The sequence below is a fragment of the Hemitrygon akajei genome, chromosome 6 (assembly GCF_048418815.1).
Source record: "Hemitrygon akajei chromosome 6, sHemAka1.3, whole genome shotgun sequence".
NCBI lineage: Eukaryota > Metazoa > Chordata > Chondrichthyes > Myliobatiformes > Dasyatidae > Hemitrygon > Hemitrygon akajei.
In genome coordinates this window covers 99,678,059-99,696,079 of record NC_133129.1, presented here as the reverse complement: position 1 = coordinate 99,696,079, position 18,021 = coordinate 99,678,059, and the positions used below count along the sequence as shown (strand labels likewise).

At 44.2% G+C, this 18,021-nt stretch overlaps 1 protein-coding gene across 1 annotated transcript in view; it reads right to left on the bottom strand.

Moving 5' to 3' along the window:
* LOC140729348 (mucin-17-like) overlaps positions 1-16,957 on the bottom strand; it is a 52,856-nt gene extending 35,899 nt beyond the window's left edge. Inside the window, exons 1-3 of the mRNA XM_073048998.1 lie at positions 16,437-16,957; positions 12,365-12,478; positions 5,505-5,623 (exon numbers count right to left, since the gene is read on the bottom strand). Coding sequence (XP_072905099.1) covers positions 5,505-5,623; positions 12,365-12,478; positions 16,437-16,947 — 744 coding nt within the window. The 5' untranslated portion in view covers positions 16,948-16,957. The remainder of the gene's footprint in view (positions 1-5,504; positions 5,624-12,364; positions 12,479-16,436) is intronic.
* Between the last annotated feature and the right edge of the window lie 1,064 nt (positions 16,958-18,021).

Here is an 18,021-nt window from a genome sequence, read left to right as displayed (position 1 = left end):
TAAACAAAGTTCTCCAGTTACAGGTGCAGCTACTTATGTAATATTACAATGTCATGGTAACAACATACACCTAGCTAAAATATTTCTGAATATTAGATGTCAAGGAAGGGGAGGGAATTGACAGGATGGATGAAGGATAATATTGCAGAGCTGGGCACCAAGATTATCCTGGAATGATAAAGGACAATGTATCCTTTATCTTAGGAGGGATCTCATTGAAACCTACCAAACATTGAAAAGACTAGACAAGGTGGATGCGGAGAGGATTTTTCCAGTGGTGCACGTATCCAGAACTAGAGGGCACAGCCTCAAAATTGAGGTGTAACCCTTTAGAACAGAGGTGAGGAGGAATTTTTTTCACCAGAGAGTAGTGAATCTGTGGAATGCTCTGCCACAGACTCTGGTGGAGGCCAAATCCGAGAGTATATTTAAGGCAGAGGTTGATCGTTTCCTGATCGGTCAGGGGATCAAAGGATATGGTGAGAAGGCAGGTGTATGGGGTTGAGTGAGATCCAGGGTCAGTTATGATGGATTGATGGAGCAGCCTCGATGGGCTGAATGGCCTAATTCTACTCCTATGTCTTATGGTCTCTTGGTCTTATCTGTTTAGAATTGAGGAAAGATAGAGGTACAGTTACATCACCCAGACTGTTCTATGTCTGACAGTTAAGGAAAGGCATTGAGCATATTTGCAGGGAGATAAACCTGTAAAGAGCATAGTGTAATAATAGTTCAGATCGTCAATTAGTCAAGTCAAGTCAAGTCAAGTCACTTTTATTGTCATTTTGACCATAACTGCTGGTACAGTACATAGGAAAAATGAGACAACGTTTTTTCAGGACCATGGTGTTACAGGAGACAGTACAAAACTAGACTGAACTACGTAAAAAACAACACAGAAAAAAACAACACACAACTACACTGGACTACAGACCTACCCAGGACTGCATAAAGTGCACAGAACAGTGCAGGAATTACAATAAATAATAAACAGGACAACAGGACAGTAAGGTGTCAGTCCAGGCTCTGGGTATTGAGGAGTCTGATAGCTTGGGGCAACTAACTGTTACATAGTCTGGTCGTGAGAGCCCGAATGCTTCGGAGCCTTTTCCCAGACGGCAGGAGGGAGAAGAATTTGTATGGGGGTGCATAGGGTCCTTCATAATGCTGTTTGCTTTGTGGATGTAGCGTGTAGTGTAACTGTCCGTGATGGTGGGAAGAGAGACCCCGATGATCTTCTCAGCTGCCCTCACTATCCGCTGCAGGGTCTTGCGATCCGAGATGGTGCAATTTCCGAACCAGGCAGTGATGCAGCTGCTCAGGATTGTTACGTTCCCCAGTAACTGGGTAATTTTCCAGCAAAGATAGATGGATCCACCGAAGCCTGATGCTACTATTTTCAAACGTTTTTATTTATAAAGGGGCACAAACGTATGGTTACTACAAAACATTCAGATCATATACGTCGTCACAACTCAATCTAAAGCACAGGTATAGTAATAATCAATCAGAAATAAGCTCTATCGTTGTCTAGGGGTAATGTAGATATATATAGTTTACTGGATATTTAAAAGTCTTTTTGCGGTCACTGCAGTTCCACCAGCCGCCGTCGGTTGTGGTGTCACGTTGGTGCACTTTTGTTAGAAAGAGAGAGAGAGAGATGTCATTAAACAGCTTCACCTGCCCGGGTCCTTACGGAGCACCGCCGTGGAATCAGAAGAGCAGGCTTCCTGGTTGTTAGTTAAAAGCGATTGTCCGTGATTCCAGCCACAGACTCCCGATCCGGAATCTAACGCACGTGGCTTCCTTCAGAATGGTGTCCCGCTCCGACGGGAAACACTATCGTGTCTTCTTCGTGTGTCTCCTTGGTGCGTCTGAGGCCCCGCCTCGGCAGCCCACCTTTAATCTGGACTGGCAGGGTTGTAGATGTCCATCAGGGTGGGGGGTGAGGCAATCCCTCCCCCATCACCCATCTCACATTGCCCTGAGATTTTGCACGTAGGCCAATTCCTTATCCCACAAAGGTGTCTCCCAAGACAATGGCTATGTCCGAGGTTTTTGTCTTGTTTAGCGACCAGCCCACTTTGCCCGAGGGCTTTACACGTGGTCTTCATGAGACAATAGTCAAAGAGTCGCTTTATTCTGCTTCCCGGGGGAACGTGGTCTTCAGCACGTCTCACTCTCTCTCTTGGGTCATTTGACCCCCCCTTGACTAGGGCTCTTGCGAATCTCGCAAAGGAGGGGGCTGGGGTCATAACAGGATGCTCTCAATACAACCCCTGTAGAATGGGATGAGGATGTGAGTTGGGAGATGGACTTTCCTCTGCCTTTGCAGAGAGTAGAGACGCTGCTGGGCTTTCTTTGCTATGGAGCTGGTGTTGAGGGACCAGGAGAGATTCTCCGCCAGGTGAACACCAAGAAATTTGGTGCTCTTTACGATCTCTACCGAGGAGCCGTCGATGTTCAGCGGGGAGTGGTCACTCCATGCCCTCCTGAAGTCAACAACCATCTCTTCTGTTTTGTTCACATTAAGAGACAGGCTGTTGGCTCTGCACCAGTCCATTAGCCGCTGCACCTCCTCTCTGTAAGCTGACTTGTCGTTCTTGCTGATGAGACTCACCACGGTCATGTCATCAGTGAACTTGATGATGTGGTTCGAGCTGTGTGTTGCAGCACAGTTGTGGGTCAGCAGAGTGAGCAGCAGTGGACTGAGCACACAGCCCTGGGGAGCCCCCATGCTCAGTGTGATGGTGTTGGAGATGCTGCTCCTGATCCGGACTGACTGAGGTCTCCCAGTCAGGAAGTCTAGAATCCAGTTGCAGAGGGAGGTGTTCAGGCCCAGTAGGTTCAGCTTTCCAATCAGTTTCTGAGGGATGATTGTGTTGAATTCTGAACTGAAGTTTATGAACAGCATTCGAACGTACGTGACTATCTGTAAAACTAACCGGGAATGCAGTAGCACATGGAGTGAAGAGGACGATGAGTTTATAAAGAGTTTTCAACAACTGTTTCTGCCCCAGTAGGCAAGACAACGTTGCTAGATTCATTCTGGGAAATTAGCCAGGTGAAATAACCTCAGGAAAACATTTAATCTGATGTTTTTATCCCAGGACCTTAGGACGATAAGAAGTGAACTTTTAGAGATAGAGGGTGGCCAGGTGAAGATACACTGTATCTCTACCAAAGGGGTGTAAGATGCTCCTTCCCTCTGATAGCCTGTAGGTCGCCCTTGGGCTTAACCCCATGATCAGGGTCATGTGAAGCCAAGGGAGCAGCTGGTGCATATCACAAGTCCTGGTCATGTGATCGCCGACGCCAGGCAGACAATCTCTGAAGGGTGTTGATAATGGCTGGGGTCACCCATCTTGTAAAGACACTGCCCGGAAGAAGGCAATGGCAAACTACTTCTGTAGAAAAATTTCCCAAGAACAATCATGGTCATGAGACCATGATCACCCACGTCATACAACACGGCACATGATAATGATATAAAATTAGGAAGGGCGTAGATAACGTGCATGAGCATTGCCGTTTCTTGAGGGTGGTGAACCAGAGGACATAGATTTAAGCTGAGAGGGGAAATATTTAAAGGGGACCTGGGGAAAACATCTATTTATTCCTGAATCTGAAGCTATGAGCTTGCTCTGAGCTCGGAATGCTGCTCACAGATCCAGTCACAGCGCAGCATGCAGCGAAGCCAAGTCAAACCGTTAAAGAGGCATTAGAACCACCAAGCTACAAACAACACACTTCAATAACACCACCTACCCCTGATGCATGTGGGAAGGCAACAGGTCCATCACTGACAATAAAGGAAAGATCTCCTGCCCTGCAAACAGTGATGCCACACGAGTGGAGAAGCTAAGCAATTTCTTTACTCGGTTCGACAGGGACAATAACGAACCAGTGATGAAGGCCTTGACACCCGAGGAGGATACAGTGCTGACAATGAGCACACGAGGTGAGATGTAATCTCTGCAGTATCAACACACAAAGAGCAGCTGTGCTGACCAGCTAGAGGTTTTTACTGAAATCAATAACCTCTCTTTCCCTAACTGTTTCCTAACAGGAACCATACTAATCCCGAAGCAGTCAGCAGTAACATGCCCCAACAAGTACAGACCGGTGGCACTCACCCCCATAGCAGCCAAATGCCTGGAGAGACTGGTTATGTCTCACATTAAGAACGCCACCCCACTACCCTAGACCAACACCAGTTTGCCTATATGGCAAACAGATCAACCGAGGACACCATCTCCGTCCACATCATTCTGGAACACCAGGAGCATTAGGACACCTGTGCAGAATGCTTTTTATTGACTATGTTTCTGCCTTCAACACTGTACTGTCCAGACTAAGTGTCATTGATAGGAAAGGACATTCCCAGGTTAAATTGGAATCAGAGTTTGGCAGATAAAAGTGCTGTTGAACAGTAGTGGGGGTGGGAGATGTGCTCCAGGTGAATATGATGTGAAGAGTCATTGAAAGTGAGTCCATAGGTTGTGGCAACATTTCAATGATGGGGCAAGTGAAGTTGAGTGACATTTTCCCCTTTGTTCAAGAGGCTGATGGTTGTGGGGTAGTGTCTGTTCCTGAACCTGGTGGTGTGAGTCCTGAGGCTCCTGTACCTTCCTGATGGTAAGTGTTAGCTTAGTGTCTGTTTCCACAGATGCTGCCTGTTCAGTTGAGTGTTATCAGTATTTCTGTTTTATTGGAACATATGAAAGATCCCAGGTTGAATACGCAAAGGGAAACAAGACTGATTATAGAAAGCTCAGAGATAAAATACCCGAGACAATGAAAATAAGGATGGCAGAAACCATTAAATGGATTCCAAAATAGGTATGTAAATGAGAAAGTAAAAGTTACAAGAGAACGACTGGGCCAACTGAAAACCAAAAGGAAATTTGCTAATAGAGGCAAAGGGCATGGCCAAGATACTCAGTAAGTATGTTAGTAAGTATTACTTGCCACCAAGAAAGATGATGGTGGCTGTAACTACAGCGCCAAAAGTTTTTATCAGGATTCTGGATGGGTAAAAAGTTTTAAAATGGAGGTACTGGGAAGACCAGGTGCATTTGATGTAGATATGTTACATATTGCAGATAAGATGCATCTAAGGTTACTGATGGAAGCTGCAAGGACATGAGTCGTAATTTTCCAAGTACCTATAGATTCCAACTGATGTCTTAATATCAGAAAATTGCATTGTTACATCCTTGTTCAACAAAAGAGGGTGGGGATCAACTCTGTATTACAGACCAGTTAATTTCAATTTGGTAATTGGGAGGATTCTATTAGGAATGATTAGACTGAATTAACAGTCACTTGGGCAATTGGCACTGATTAAAGAAAGTCAATGTGGATATGACAGGAAAAATATCAATAATCAAATAACTTTAATACATGGTGGGAATGATTGTGAAAGCAAGGAAGTAATCTTAAGCTGATACATGTTACCATTGGGAGCACAGTAAATACAGGAGGGATGGCACTTGACTTACCTGATTTGCAAAGTCTTTCGAGAAGTTTTTGTATTCTGGTGAGCTCTCGTTCTCCAGCTCTGCTGAAAAATTCTGATTCGTTATCCTGAGTGTGACATCAACACTGGCTTCAACTTCATCTGTAAATGAAGTTACAATTTAATCAATCACACATCAGCCAAGATTAAATAGGGGATAAATTCTTTTGACACAGTAGCTTGCAATGAACTGGAAATTAAGGACCCCCATCACCCAGGACATGCCTTCTTCTCATTGCTGCCATGAGGAAGGAGATACAGGAGCTTGAAGGCACACAGCTTCTTCCCCTCAGCCTTCCGATTTCTGAAAGGACATTGATCCAGTGAACACAACCTCACTATTTTTTTGCACTAATTATTTAATTTAAATATTTGTATGTATTTACGTTCACTGTAATTCACAGTTATTATCTATTGCAATGTACTGCTGCCACTTAACAGCAAATTTCATGACGTACTGGTGATATTAAACCTGATTATGTTGCTGAAATGACTGCGGTAAGAGAGGTGCTGGCAGATTCAGGAGTGACTTTGAGAAGTGGTATACTTGGAAGAATGAATGTTTGCAGCGTTAAGAGATTTTGAAAGGATAAATGGGAAACATGTTTCAAAGAACAGCTACAGGATGATGTGCCCGATTGCCTTCTGCTGTTTGGTGCTAAGTGACAGTTGATCACGACTGTTTCTTGGTGTGAGAAACCCTTAACCTTGGGCTTCAATTTCCATATCAGATGCATAGAGGGGAATGCCATGTGGAGAATTCTGTTGGGACATTGTTGAGGAAATTGGACGATATTGTCCTGAGATAACATTTTTTATTACTACAGTGCTGGACAAGAGAGTCAACCAGTTCAATACATTTGACTGTTTATGTTATCAATCGAAAATAAAAATAGAAAGCAGTATCTGCGGATTGAGAACTGGACTTCACATTTTAGATAAATACACTCTCTCCAGAACTGGGAGCATTTAGAAACCAGTTGTGTTTTGAGTTGCAGGAAAGAGAAGAAGAAGGGGAATGTCTGTGATGTGTTGGAGATCAAGAAGCAACGGAAGTTCCAGAGTGGTGTTGAGTGAGAAAGAGGGAAGTAAGTTTGTTCATCACAGCTGATCTGTTGAGGAGTTACAGACAGAGAGCAGAGGAGAGAGAAACAAAAATCAAACTGACTGAAACTGTGAGATACAAATACAAAAGTTGCAGGAAATCTGCAGTGTTAGGAAATGTCGAAGAGGCTTGACCCTAAAGCAGAAAAGCAGAGGTGATTTACCAGTGAGCAATAACTTTACCAATAGATTGCAAAATAACAAGCCACAAGAGGCCACAAAACGAGTGAGTGAAGAAACTGAACAATAGACAACCGGGTAAACTTTAGGCAGGGGGAGTCTAAGCTCGGAGCATCAGGTTGAGGCTGGTCGGTTCGATGAGTGAACAAAGACTATGGATGAGCACTGGGGTTAAATAGGCCGCAGGTGATGAGTCTAGAATGAGCAGCAGGTAGATCCTGTTAGCTGGGTGACGACAGGGAGGTGCCTGGATGTGTAGGCTGGGAGATATTTGCGTGAATAAGTCTAAAAGGACCCTTGTACCACTTGCTGATTTGCTCTTTCTGACTGTCCGTTGGTCTGTGGATGATGGCCAGAGGACACACTCACTGAAATGTGGAGGATGAGCAGTGGCACGACAGAAGCAGGAGACGAATTACGTGCCCTGGTCTGATACAACGTCCTGAGGAAAGCCGTGGAGGTGAACAACATGTTGCAGAACCAAGTCCGTTCTCTCAGTGGTTGATTGAAGCTTGGGGAGAGCAATGAAGTGGGCCACCTTGGAAAACTGCTCCGCCACTCTTACAATCACCGTTACCCCATTGGGAAGTAGCAAACCCATGACGATCCATGGCCATGGATGTCGAGTGCCCGGTAGGGACCGCAGGAGTCCAGAGAGCCGCTGGTTGGAGGAGTTGGACTGGTGCACTGAGGGCAGGCAGCAGCAAACTAATCATGATGGGCCACCAGAGCTGGCATTGCAGAAAATCTGGAGTCCATCATGAGTGTTGATGGCTGGAGAGGGCCGAGTAGTGGGCCCACTGGAGTGCACAGAGTACACAGCCGCCAGCAGATACATTGTCAGGTGTGCTGGCTGGGTCAGGCTCATGCTGTAGGGACTGGCTCTCAAGATTCCAGATGATCAGTGTAAGGATCTGTAGGATGGGATGATGGGGTGAGAGAATCGGTCTCCATTTCAACTGGGAAATGGGTTGGGAGGAGGTGGTGAAGTTGAATTGTTTGAAGAAGAAGGTCCAGTTTGTGGATCTGCTGTATGGATATGAGGTTCTGGTGGTCAGTCCAGATCAGGAAGGGCTTGGTGAATAGCTGGTTGTCTCCTAGTTCATAGCAGTGTGGTGTAGTGTTGAACCTGCACAACGTTGTATCTTCCCATTCAGTCCTCACTGGGAGAGTACAGTGACCATGTCAAATGCATCTGCCTCTAACTTCCAGAGGGGTTTGTATGGCAGAGAATAGGAGTGGTAGTGAAGTGTCTCGAGCTCCTTGAAAACTCCCTGATGGCAGTAGCAGACCAGGTGATTCATGAGGTAGGTGACTTGGTGAGTGAGGTGAGAGAAGCGTCGACTTGGCTGTAGTTCCTAATAAAACAACTGTAGATGTCAAAGAATCATCTACTACAACTCTGTCTTCTCCCACAAAGCCAACGTCTAATTCAATTTACTGCCTCATCTTGAATGCTGAGCAACTGAACCTTCTTAATCAACCTTCCATGCGGGACTTTGTCAAATGTCTTGCTAAAGTCCATGCAGACAACATCCACTGGCTTGACTTTATCCACTTTCCTTATAGCTTCCTGAAAAAGCTCTGTATGATTGGTTAGAAATGACCTATGACACACAAAGCCAAGCTGATTATCCATGTATTTGTATATCCGGTCACTTAGAATACCTTCCAATAACTTTCCCAGTACTGATGTCAGGCTCACCAGCCTTCAATTTCCTGGCTTATTCTTAGAGCCTTTTGTAAACAGTGGAAGAACATCGGCTATTCACCAATCCTCAATCTATCCACCAATCACCTGTCGCCAAGGATGATTTAAATATCTTTGCGAGGGCCCCAGTAATTTCTGCATTTGCATCTCCCAGGGTCCAAAGAGGCACCTTGTCAGGCCCTGGGGATTTATTTACCCTAATTTGCATCAGGACAGCAAACCCCTCCTCCTCTGCAATCTGCATGGGTTGCATTAAGTTAATGCCACTCTGCCTCCCTTCTATAAACTCTGTATCCATCTCCTGAGGAAATGGAGATGCAAAAAATTCCATTTAAGATCCCCATCTCTTTTATCTCCACACATGGATTACCTTTCTAATCTTCCAGAGGACAAATTTTGTCCCTTGCAGTCCGTCTGCTCTTAACATATCTGTAGAATTCCTTAGAGTTCTCCTTCAGCTTGTCTGCTAGAGCAACTTCATGCCTTGTTCTGACCCTCCTCATTTCTTTCTTAAGGGTTCTCTTGCATTTCTTATACTCCATAAGCATCTCATTTGTTCCTACCTGCTTATATCTGCCATGCACCTCCTCTTTTTTTCAACCAAGACCTCAAAATCTCTTGAAAATCGAGGTTCCCTACACCTGTTATCTTTACTAATTATTCTGATGAACACATACAAGCTTTGTACTCTCAAAATGTTCACTTTTGAAGGAAACTTCCCCCCCCCAGCTTTTTCAAACATATCTTTGCCAGAAAACAGTCTGCCACAATCCACACTTGCCAGATCACTTCTGAAAAAGTCAAAATTGGGCTTTCTCCAATTTAGAACCTCTACCCACAGACCAACCTATCTTTTTGAATATTTACTTTGAAACAAATGGTATTGTGATTACTAGTGGCAAAGTGTTCACTGCACACCCTTAGCCACATAGTAAACTGTATAATCTTCCTATTGCTGGCCTTACTAGCATGGGTAGCAATCCTGAGATCACAACTCTGGAGGTCCTGCCCTTTAACGTAGCACTTAACTCCCTGAACTCACTTTGCAGAACCTCGACACACTTCCTGCCTATGTACCAACATGGACCATGACCTCTGGCAAATATACAAAAGGAAAAATAATAAACTGTGAGGGAGGGGAGAAAAAACTCTAAATGCAACTTTTTTGCCTTCTCTGACTGAAACCTCGAAGAACAATAGCCTCAAAATCTCCACTCTAACTTGCCACTCCAAAATTGGCTGCTCTGACAATGCCCACTCCGCTTGCCCTGACTTACTTTAATTTGTTCTTGCTAATCAATTCCAAATGCTCAATTGGGGAACATGAGTGAACTACGTCCTCTTAGGCTTCTGATCTCCAATCTCCAACTGAGTGCTGCTCAAAGCTGGAGCAGTGCTTAGCCACACAGTCATAAGTGTACAGTGAGTGGAGCAGGGGGCTAAGCACACAGCCTTGTGATACACCTGCACTGATGGAGATCGTAGAGGAGATGTTGTTGCCAATCTGAACTCTCTGAGCTCTGCCAGTCAGGAAATCAAAGAGATATTGCGGCCCAGGTCTTGAAGCTTATTGATTCATTTTGAGGGGATGATGGTATTGAATGTTGAGCTGTAGTTGTAAATAGCATCCTGATTTGTGCATCTTTGCAGTCCAGGTGATCCGGGGTTGAGTGAAGAGCCAATGAGCTGGCATCTGCTGTGGACCTGTTGTGTCAGTAGGCAAACTGGAGTGGATCCCAGTCACTTCTCAGCAGAATTGATGTTTCATCACCAACCTCTCAAAACACTTCATCACTGTGGATGTAAGTGCTACTGGACGATAGTCATTGAGGCAGCTTACCACGCTCTTCTTAGGCACCGGTATAATTGAAGCAGGTGAGTACCTCTGACTGATGAAGCAAGAGGTTAAATATCTCAGTGAACACACCAGCCAGTTGATCAGCACAGATCTTTAATACTCGGCCAGGTGCCTCACCTGTGCTGGATGCTTTCGATGGGTTTACCCTCCTGAAGGATGGTCTCATGACAGCCTCAGAGTCATTAGGGTAACCTGTAACTACAGGTTACAGGCAGTTCTTGAATCACTTATCGAACTGGGGAAGGGTCTGAAGGAATAGTGTTAAAAATAACAGTTCTGCTTGGTGGAAGATTATCAGGTTGCAGTTTCTGTGGTCTGGCATTTTTTTGTGCTCTGACATTGTTTAGTTGAAACATTGGTTAGTTTTCAACATGTAAATAGATAAAGCAAGCAATTGGAAAGACAAATATTAAGAAGGACTTCATTGCAAGAGGATTTGAATAAATAACCCTTGCTCCAGTTGTATATTCCAGAAGAAATTGCATCTGGAATGTTGTCTTCCTCCCAAAGGAAGGGTGTACTTCTGCTCTTCCATCAAACAGAGTGCAGCAGAGGTTCACCCAACTGATTTCTGGATTGGCATATGACTTGGTTGAAGAGATAGCCACATCCCTCTCCTATCAGATTCCTTCCTCTCCAGTCCTTGATCTTTTCTACACATCTGGCTTCACCTGTCAACTTCTAGCTATCCCCTTCCCCTCCCCACCAAAGCTTTCAATTCTGGTGTCTTGCCTCTTCCTTTCCAGTGCTGAAGAAGAGTCTTGACCCATAGCTGTCCATCCATTTCCATAAATACTGCCTGACCGTCTGAGTTCCTCCAGTGTTTTGTGTGTGTTGCTTTGGACTTCCAGCACATACAGATTTTCCCATGTTTATGATCAGGCAAACTAAGTAATTTTGTTCTGCAATTTAGATAAATTAAAGGTGACCTCACTGTAAGGTATAAAATTCTTAAGGAGGTTGGTCAGGTGGATACTGAGTTAATGTGTTCCCTGTTCATCTAAAACCCATAGTCAAAATTTTAAAAAAAGCAACAAAGTTGGCCATTCAGAAGAGAAGTAAGGTGAACTTTCCTCATCATCATCATCATTATGTATGGCATGGGCGATCATGATTTATCCTCGACCATGATTGTTCCTGGCAATTTTTTTCTACAGAAATGGTTTGCTATTGCCTTCTTCTGGCCAGTGTCTTGACAAGATGGGTTACCTGAACCGTTATCAGAAATTGTCTGCCCAGTGTCAGTGGTCACATAACCAGGATGTGATTGCACCATCTTCTCATACACCCATCCACCACCTGCTCCCACAGCTTTACTTGACCCTGTTCGGGGAGGGGGTGCCAAGCAGTTGCTACACTGTGGCTAAGGTTGACCAGCAAGGTAGCGGAGGGAAGGAGCTTCTTACATCTTCCTTGGTAGCATGTATCTCCACTCCACAACCCAGAACATTCCTCACCCAGTGGATAATGAAACTTTGCGTTCATTACAGAAGGACCGATCAAGGCTCAGCCACTGGGTATGTTCAAGTAAGGGGCTCTGGAGAGTGTGGATTCCCAGAAATTGATAACATTTTTAATATGAAGAGACTTGGGGAATCAGAGAAATAGCACAGAGCCATGATGTTAGTTGCCAAGTTGCCTACTCTTCTTCTACTGAATGTACAATAGATGTCATTCAGATTCACCAGGATCCTCCTTACATGTAATATGCTCACAGAAGTTACATGTATTAATTTTGTTCTAATGGATTTCCCAGAGTTCTGCTCTCTGCATCCATATCACCCAACTGTATTTAACACCAGGTTGAAATTACATCATATAACATGATTCAATAATCAATAACACTTCTACGTAGGAGCAGAGTAGAGTTAGAAACTGTTCTTTCATTTACTGGGCTTCAGGATGGAGGCAGGTTGATCTTCGTATGGTCTGTATAGCAAGAGACAGCAGGACAGTCAAAACAACAGCACCAAACTCACAACATACTCACCAACTTCAATTTCATCATCTATACGTTCACAATAGGTTCCTTCATAGGGATCGGGGCAATCACATTCATCGTCATCATCATCCCAGATCCCTCCATTCTGGCATGGATTTTTTTCTATATAAATAGATCACGAGTTTTATATAGGCATTTTTTTGGATTAAGCTCACATTACAAGTTCTTCCTACAGACAGAAAACTGTACTGCACCTGAACAGATGCATCAATCTATCTTTAATCTAATGTTATGCACCAGTCTTCTTTGCAGCAATATTCAATCATACAGAAGGTCCAAAGTTCACACACAATGGCTGACGGCATGGTAGTGTAGTGATTAGCACAAAGCTTTACAGTACCAGGGACCCAGGTTCAATTCACACCACAGACTCCGTTGTGAATGGACAACCCCTCAGGTAATAACCTCCTCTGGACTCTCTCCAGTGACAATATATACATCCACCACCTGCTTCCATGGCTTCATGTGACCCTGGTCAGGTGGGGGGAGAGGAGGGGGCTAAGCAGACACTATACCGTGTCCGAGTGTGACCTGCAGGCTGGGGGAGGGAAGGAGTATCTTATACATCCTTTGTTAGTGCCATATCTACACCCCATCACCCAAGCACAGGGAAGCAGGGACCAGTACAGAAAGGATGAGTTGCACCTAAATTGAAAGGAGAGCAATATCCTTGCAAGGAGATTTGTTAGAACTTCTAGTGAGTGTTTAAACATGTGTGGTAGGGTGGAAACCAGAATAATAGGATCAGAATATGAAGGGATTGAGGAGAAGGTGAGATTAGGTCAAGCAAATTTAAAAGGAAAAAGAGAAATAAAAGTTTAATGAATATAGATACAAAAGATTCTGCAGATGCTGGAAATCCGGAGTAACACTCACAAAATGCTGGAGAAACTCAACAGGTGAGACAGCATCTATGGACAGATGTCATTCCATGCTGATGGGCTCAGGTGTATTTATTTCACTACATGGAGTATTACAGGATTTGGCAGATCAATTAGGGCCTAGATCAGTAGATGGAACTAAGATGTTATGGCCATTATAGAAATTTCACTGAGAGAGGGGCAGAACTAGCAGTTCAACATTGCAGGACTCAGATGTTTCAGGTGCAATAGAGAAGGGTGTAAATAAGGTGGAGTTGTTCCAGTGAGCAGGGAGAACATCACAGTGGCACTTAGGCTCATCTAGTGAAGTAATATAGGAGGAGTTCAGGAATAAGAAAGAAGCAATCTCTCAGATAGAATTATACTCTAGGCTCCCCAATACCCAGTGGGAGATAATGGAACAGAGAGGTTGGTAGATGATGGGTAGGTGGAACACAACAGGGTAGTTGTTGTAGGTGACTATAATTTTTTTTCCATATTGACAGACACTTCCCTACTACCAGAAGATTAGGTGGGACTGAATTTGTTGATGCATTTAGTAGTTTTTAATACAGTTTTTTGGGTAATCTATTCAGAGAAGGAGCCATGTTGGACAATGATTTCGTAAATTACCTTGACCAGGCAATTAGAGTTTCCATGAGAGAGCATTTGGGAATTGTGATCTAACTCCATAGGTTTTCAGATAGTTATGTATAAGGATAGTTATGGACTTTGTATGGGGGGGGGAGGTGGAGGTACAAAACTGGGGAAAGTGATTGAGATGGGCTTGGATGTAAGATTCATTTAAAGGCCGACTGGTCAGAATTCAGGACCAATATGTTCCTGTGAGGGAGAAAGATAAGGATGGAAAGGAACCTTTCATGATGGGATATGTTGTCAATTTAGTCAAAAGACAAAATGGAAGTACAGCTCAACTTCTGCTTCTTCGAAACGCTTGTGGCTGGAAGTGTTTCACCTTTCGGATATTTTCAGATTTTGGAATATATGAGATAGCTTGGGACCACCATAATTTCCATCTGAATTTATGTGTTACCAGTTTGTACCATAAATGATTGGTCGGTAAGCCCTAGATCACTAGACAACAATATTAAGATAAAGGATCAACTTTATTCCCCATATACACTTACATGTATTAGGGATTTCCTGTGGTGTGCAAAACAATTCAATAACTTTGAAGAATAAGGAATGATTTAAAAATAAAAATGTTAGTGGTTAAAGTATGAATATGAGGAACTACTCACATCTGGAAAAGCAGACTTACTAGGGACAGTCAACAATGCTTGGTGCAGGGGAGGTCATGTCTTACAAACTTGATTACATTTTAGAACAGGTGATGAATATGATTGATGAGGGTAGGATATATCTATGAATGTTAGTAAGGCATTCAACAAGGTCTCTCATGGTATTGGATGGCACCTACATGGACATAAGTAGGAAGTTCAACAATGTCTCTCAGAGTAGAGAAGGCACATAAAATTAAGGCACATGGGATCCACAGAGGGCTGATGGACTGAATTCAAAATTGGTTTAGTGATGGAAACATAGGATAGTGGCAGAGGGGTGATATTCTAACTTGAGGTCTTTCATCAGTGTTGTACCAGTGGTCAGTGCTGGGACCTCATTGTTGTGTATTTAATATTTCAGTAATAGTTCAGCAATCTTGTATAATATATATTCTTTAATCAAGCATTCTTTGTTATTTATATAATTCATTGTGGTTATGTGTATAAATATATGAATTGCAAATGTCACAATGCTACCATGTGATGAGCGCACATCTTGCTTAAAGTAAACTCGAAGTTAGACCCACATTTCAGAGTAACATGTCTTCCTTTGAATTAGTTTAATGTTTTGAAGTTAGAAAATATAACACATGTATATTTAAGATTTGGACATTCACTGTTCATTCATTTCCGTAGATGCTGAGTTCCTCTTGCATTTTATGCATGTTGCTTTGGTTTTCCAGAACCCACAGACTTTCTCTTGTTTATAATAAACATACTGCTGGGTGTACTTCACTAACTGCAATATGAGATTAAAATTGAAGGAAAAGTGAAGGTGATGGAAATCTAGTAAAATCTGTTGGAGTTTAATCCAAACGTTAGCTAATGCTGTCTACAACCTTTACAGTTCTATTTTATATAGAACATAGAACAGTACAACACAGGAACAAACCTTTTGTCTTACAATGTCTCTGTCAAGCATGATGCCAAAGTAAATCTCGTCTGCCTGCACATGATCCCTATTCCTCTATTCCCTGCATATTCTGTGCCAATCTAAAAGCCTCTTAAACGTCAATATCATCTGGTTCTAGCACCGCCCCAGGTCAACCCCTCCACACACCTCCCACTTTCTGTGTAAAAAGACTTGTCCTGGTCCTTTGAACTTTCCCTCTATCAGCTTAAATACATGTACTTGACACCTCTGCCCTCTGACAGTCTACTCTAATTGATTCTATAAACCTACTTGGTTTCCCACACTCTCTGATGATCTAAGTTTATCCAACCTCTGCTTATAACTCATGCCCTTAAATTCAGGCAACATTCTGGGAAACCTCTTCTGTGCCCTTTCCATCATTTCCATGATGGGGTGTCTAGATTTGCATACTAGACTCCAAGTGTGGCTTAACCAAAGTTTTATAGTGTTGCTACATTTCTCCAGATTCTTATGCCGAGTGCCCTGATGAATTACGGCAAGCATGAGGTACTCCCGAACACCCTTTCTACTTGCTTGGCCACTTTCATGAAGCTATGGACATGGATTCCAGGATCAGATCCAATTATACATCATTAAGTGTCCTGCCATTAATCATCTACTTTGCACAGACATTAGAGCTCCCAAAACGCAACACCACTTACTGGCCTGGTTTAAACTCATTATTCTAGTTCTCAGCCAATATATAAGTAAATGAAATCCTACTGTAACCCTTCATTATTGGACTCCTTTGTAATCTTGATGTTGCATATTTTGCCACCAATATTTGGTTGTCCATATTCAGGTTTAACTAATGACGTAACACAGCAGGATGGTTTGTAACTAATAAATAACACCAGAGATATTGAAAACATCCAGTGGTCAGTTAGCATATGGAGAAAGTTCTATAATTCAGGACAGGATGATGCACAAATCAGACTGTTTGCAGCGACATGAGCAAACTAAGTAACAGTATCAACAATTACCTGGTCTTTTAGTTGTGGTGGGACGTACAGTGGTCTGAGCAGTTGTAACGGATGTGGTTGACGGTGTGGTCGGTGAGCTGGACTCTGTACTCGGTGTGCTGGACTTTGTGGTCAATGTACTGGACTGTATAGTCTGTGTGGTCGATGAGCTGGACTCTGTGGTCTGTGTGCTGGTCTCTGTTGTTGGTGAGCTGGACTCTGTGGTCGATGAACTGGACCCTGTGATCGGAGTGCTGGACTCTGTGGTCAGTGTGCTGGACACTGCGTGCAGTGAACTGGTCTCTGAGGATTGTGTACTGGTCACTGTTGTTGATGTGCCGGTGGAGATGAGTTTGGTTGGTGTACTGATTATTGTTGATGGGTTGGTCACCGTGGGAGACACACTGGCGGCTGAACTGGACATAAAGCCTAGTGTAGTGCACAATGTGCTGAAGAATGTGGTGGGTGCACTGGCCGGTGTGGAGGACTGTGTGATTGGAATACAGATCATCGTACAGGTCACTGGACTCATGCTGATCGTTGCGCTCAGTGATATGGTAGGATATGTGCACAATGTGGTTGATATAATGGATTCTGTGGTAGGTATGGGGGTCACAGTGGTTGAGATGCTGTTCACTGTACTGGTCACAGTGGTCAATGTGCTGGACTGTGTGGTACATAATGTGGTCGGTGTACTGGTCTCTGTGGTCGAAGTGCTGGTCAGTGTACTGGGCTCTGTGGTAGATGTACTGGTCTGTGTACTGGTCTCTGTGGTCAATGTACTGGTTGGTGTACTGGTCTCTGTGGGCGATGTACTGGTCTCTGTGGTCGATGTGATGGTCGGTGTACTGGTCTCCATGGTCGATGTGCTGGTCGGTGTACTGGTCTCCATGGTCGATGTGCTGGTCGGTGTACTGGTCACTGTGGTCGATGTGCTGGTCGGTGTACTGGTCACTGTGGTTGATGTGCTGGTCGGTGTACTGGTCTCTGTAGTGGATGTACTGGTCAGTGTACTGGTCTCTGTGGTCGATGTGCTGGTCAGTGCACTGGTCTCTGTGGTGGATGTACTGGTCAGTGTACTGGTCTCTGTGGTGGATGTGCTGGTTGGTGTACTGGTCACTGTGGTCGATGTGCTGGTCAGTGTACTGGTCACTGTGGTTGATGTGCTGGTCGGTGTACTGGTCTCTGTGGTGGATGTGCTGATCGGTGTACTGGTCTCTGTGGTGGATGTGCTGGTCGGTGTACTGGTCTCAGTGGTGGATGTGCTGATCGGTGTACTGGTCTCTGTGGTGGATGTGCTGGTCGGTGTACTGGTCTCTGTGGTGGATGTGCTGATCGGTGTACTGGTCTCTGTGGTGGATGTGCTGGTCGGTGTACTAGTCTCTGTGGTGGATGTGCTGATCGGTGTACTGGTCTCTGTGGTGGATGTGCTGGTCGGTGTACTGGTCTCTGTGGTGGATGTGCTGGTTGGTGTAGTGGTCTCTGTGGTGGATGTGCTGGTCGGTGTACTGGTCTCCGTGGTCGATGTGCTGGTCGGTGTACTGGTCACTGTAGTTGATGTGCTGGTCAGTGTACTGCTGTCTGTGGTTGGTGTGCCTGTCGGTGT